The sequence below is a fragment of the Sphaeroforma arctica genome, assembly GCF_001186125.1.
Source record: "Sphaeroforma arctica JP610 unplaced genomic scaffold supercont1.2222, whole genome shotgun sequence".
Taxonomy (NCBI): domain Eukaryota; class Ichthyosporea; order Ichthyophonida; genus Sphaeroforma; species Sphaeroforma arctica.
In genome coordinates, this window is record NW_014038336.1 from 4,336 (window position 1) to 7,978 (window position 3,643).

The 3,643-nt window shown below is 47.3% G+C and overlaps 2 protein-coding genes across 2 annotated transcripts in view; one reads left to right on the forward strand and one right to left on the reverse strand.

Moving 5' to 3' along the window:
- SARC_12319 (hypothetical protein) overlaps nt 1-2,239 on the forward strand; it is a 6,158-nt gene extending 3,919 nt beyond the window's left edge. The window contains exon 5 of the mRNA XM_014293574.1: nt 409-2,239. Coding sequence (XP_014149049.1) covers nt 409-600 — 192 coding nt within the window. The 3' untranslated portion in view covers nt 601-2,239. The remainder of the gene's footprint in view (nt 1-408) is intronic.
- Nucleotides 2,240-2,557: 318 nt separating this feature from the next.
- Nucleotides 2,558-3,624, reverse strand: SARC_12320 (hypothetical protein). The gene has a single exon (XM_014293575.1). The coding sequence runs from the start codon at nt 3,408-3,410 to the stop codon at nt 2,643-2,645; it is 768 nt and encodes a 255-aa protein (XP_014149050.1). The 5' UTR covers nt 3,411-3,624; the 3' UTR covers nt 2,558-2,642.
- Nucleotides 3,625-3,643: the final 19 nt, after the last annotated feature.

Sequence of the window (3,643 nt, forward strand, 5' to 3'; positions counted from 1 at the left end):
TATATATATATATATATATATATATATATATATAATANATAATAAATACATATATATATATATATATATATATATATATATATATATATATAGATATATTTTGTGTTGAATATCCACTGTTGTGCTGTTTCTCCGCCCTGCCTCGCCTCGCAAAAGTCCAGGTACCCACTGTCATACGCAAACACCTAAACAATTCACCCACAATGGAACTCACCCAGCAGCCCAGTACTCAATGTGCCCATACCTTCCATGTACTTATCATTCACCATCTGTCTAGTAGGAACCATGCACCATATCACCTTACACAGTACACACCCGTCCACTGTCCCTCTATTTTGTCCCATGTTCTCACCCGCCCGCACGGTGTACCGAAACTCTATACCCCCCGCGGCCTCTGCTGCACCTCAGGTGATCATTCCGGGTGCGCCTGTCCTGAATGTTGTGGTGACGTCCCTGGTCTTCCTGTATGTGAGTATACTGATGCACGATATAACGGGTGCGATTGCCGGTGTGCTGCTGCCGAGCAATTTGGAGGGCAGAGCCCTGTATATGCGGGTTGGGGGGTTTGTAGCCTTGTGTGTGGGTCTGTACTTGCTCTAGTAGATATATATCCACGCACGTAGGTTGGATGTGTGTATGTACACATGTGTGCTGAGGTGTATGGCTGTGTATGCCAGGTTAGATATGGGTGTAGATGTGCAGTAATATAGCGGTTGCGGGAGGACACTCTTAGGAGCCGTTCCACATATCCCACGGGCGAGCTCTGTGGGGCTCTGTGTCTGGGCCAATATGCGATCCAAAACACGCCAACACCACGCATATGTATGCACTTGTACGCTTATGTATGTACTTGTACGCAACGTCGATGGCAGAGCACACAACACCACACATAATATACTTATACGCATATGTCGACGTATATCGATATATTTCGATTGCGGGAGTGCTACTGACACATAGGCTCTAGGCAGGGTCAGATACGTATGGCTGATGCCTCATCTGTGCATCTCTGTGTGCTCGAATGAGCGGGCTACGCTGGGCCACGAGGGACCAAGAGATACGTAACAGTTCGATACTACAGCAATCCGTGGGGCAATCGTGTGCACGCACTATGTATATACACACTATGCTCGTGCGTCGCTGGACCCTATTGGTGCAACTGTGCCGCAACGCCGCATATGCATACACAGACAACCCTTGACACACGCGTGAGTGTACATGTACCGATACACACATGTGCTTCGAAGTACATAAGCTTCTGCATAGGTATATGGGGATGTGGATGGTGGCTGCGAGATCCTAGTCTACCCTGTTGGTCCTATGAGGGGTGGACCAGACTTTACTTTGGGGCAGGCTTGGAGGAGTACCGAACAGCTGCACTAACCCGTCAGTGTGCGGTGCAGACTATTCACCTACGGGTGTAGTCTAATGAGAGCATGGCCGCTAAACAAGCGCAGCCACACATGGGGACGGTGTCAGGGATGTGCTGAGACCTACACAAACTATGTACGTGATGAGGAGGACGCGCAAACTATGGTAGTGCCGGGGGGGGGGTGTTGTGGGCAAAATTATCTGGTATTCGCCTGGAGTGTGTTTCCTGATACTATCCTCGAGTGCACCTCCGTACACCTCTGCAAACACCACGCTATGAGCCTGTCACAACTGCAGCAGGTTGCGATGCGGTCCTGTCGGAGTGCGTGCACCTATCCCCAGCATTCGGGTGCATAGAGCCGTGGCTGACTATGCTGAGGCATGGCTCGTGGCAGATTGGATAGGGGCATATGAAGCAAGAGTTCTAAACTTCTATGGTAGTGATAGTACACATTAGAAATGGTGTGGCTATGGCGTTGTGAAGCGGAGGTCTTAACACGAGAGAGCGAGAGAGAGAGAGAGAGAAAGTACCGAACATCTCCATGGTTACGCGAGCTTCAGTGCGCGTGGGTGCATATCTCGCGGCTACAAAAACGTGCAGCGCGCAGGAGTGCTGATTGTTAATCCGAACGAAGCTACTGACGTGTACGAACGAGTACCAAACTGTGCTGGTAAAGCGGGCCAAATATTAGTTATTAGGTAGTATGTAGTGCTATGTAGCGAGTTAAAATAATAAGGGATGTCGGTTGAGGGTGGCTAACGTGCAAGAGATTAAAGTAAGACATACGGCGTCAAGCAATAATCCAGTGTATACTTGTACGGTGCGGCGCAGAAGCTTCCCACAATGTCTGTGCTTATTGAAATCTACGACCACAAACTTGTTTACAGCAAAAATCACCACTCCAGAGGGTATGCTGGGGTCGGTATGGGGAACGCAGACTTCTCAGTGTATGGCCTACTGGAGTTGTCTTAGTCTCCTGCCGATTGATAGCTTTACTTCGGCCTATAGGAAATCACAAAGTTGACCCTATGTGTCGCCGATATGCCGAAGTTCGGTACACTTTGCACACACTCTGCCGCTCTTTTCTCGTATTGATTGTGGTCTCTCTCTACGAAAATATAGCACCAACAAAGAAGTGAATAATCAGGCCCCAACTACGTCAGCAGTACATGCACAGATACTTTGAAGATATGTAAACGCTACCACAATAAGCTTAGAAGTATTTATGCAACTACATAATGTATATATCTATATCTATATTGTATGAGTGTTAGTCCAACTTCTTCATTTCACTCGACTTCGCAATGCCCACCTCTTCTGCGTGGTATCTAATACTACTTGTAACACTGTCGTCGCCTGTACTACCAGCCGCTTCCAGCGCTCTCCGTCTCTCCTCGTTTTTAAGTCGATCGCCTTTCATAAACAAGATCAACCCATCTCTCTTCAGAGAGGACTGCTCGAGGCGGGTCATAAACACATCGTATGCCATCGCTGTAAAGTTAGCGAAGGTCAACAAGATGAGATTCTTAGCAATGTCTTGTGTTGCACTTACTACTGGGCTCTGTCCGCGTCCCTTTGACCAGGCAATGGCTATGACAGTGGTGTACAGGAACTTGGCTGTGGAAAATGTGGATATCAACGAGTACAGCGACACCCACCGACGCGTGATATCACTGTCACAGAACACCCCGTAGTAGATCACCAGCGCAGAGAACATCAGTTGCAGGTTGATTGCCCGTCCCAGAATTACCGCCAATTCGCTAGGTTCTACAGTATAGGTGCCATTAGAAATATTACCACCATTGTGTGCATTCATCTCTGACAGAGAATCCCAGGCATCAAATAGGTCGAACAGAATCCGGCCATCATTGTGTTGGATGTATACGAGATATGAGAGTGCTAGGGCGTTCGCAAGGTGGGCTGTGCGGAGGACCGACCAGTTGCTAAGCGACGTCTGGACAACATTGATATCATCCTTATTGCTGTTGTTAATAGCGTTGTCACCGTTGGCGCTGGTGTCGTCAACCGAACTCGCCATTCTATTCGTATACAGTAACTTGTACAAGCAAGGTCTTTAGTCTCCCGAGTGCTTGTAGCTTTATGTAACTATGTGTAGATGGTTTTACGTTCAATATGATTTGTTTTTGAGATTAATTACTGATTATTATTTTGCTCCACTCACCGCCCAACGGCCACGGGTATTAATAAATACTAAATATAAAAGCTTCTCTCTGAAATACGGGCTGCGTTTTTAAAAACACGTTGATAAAT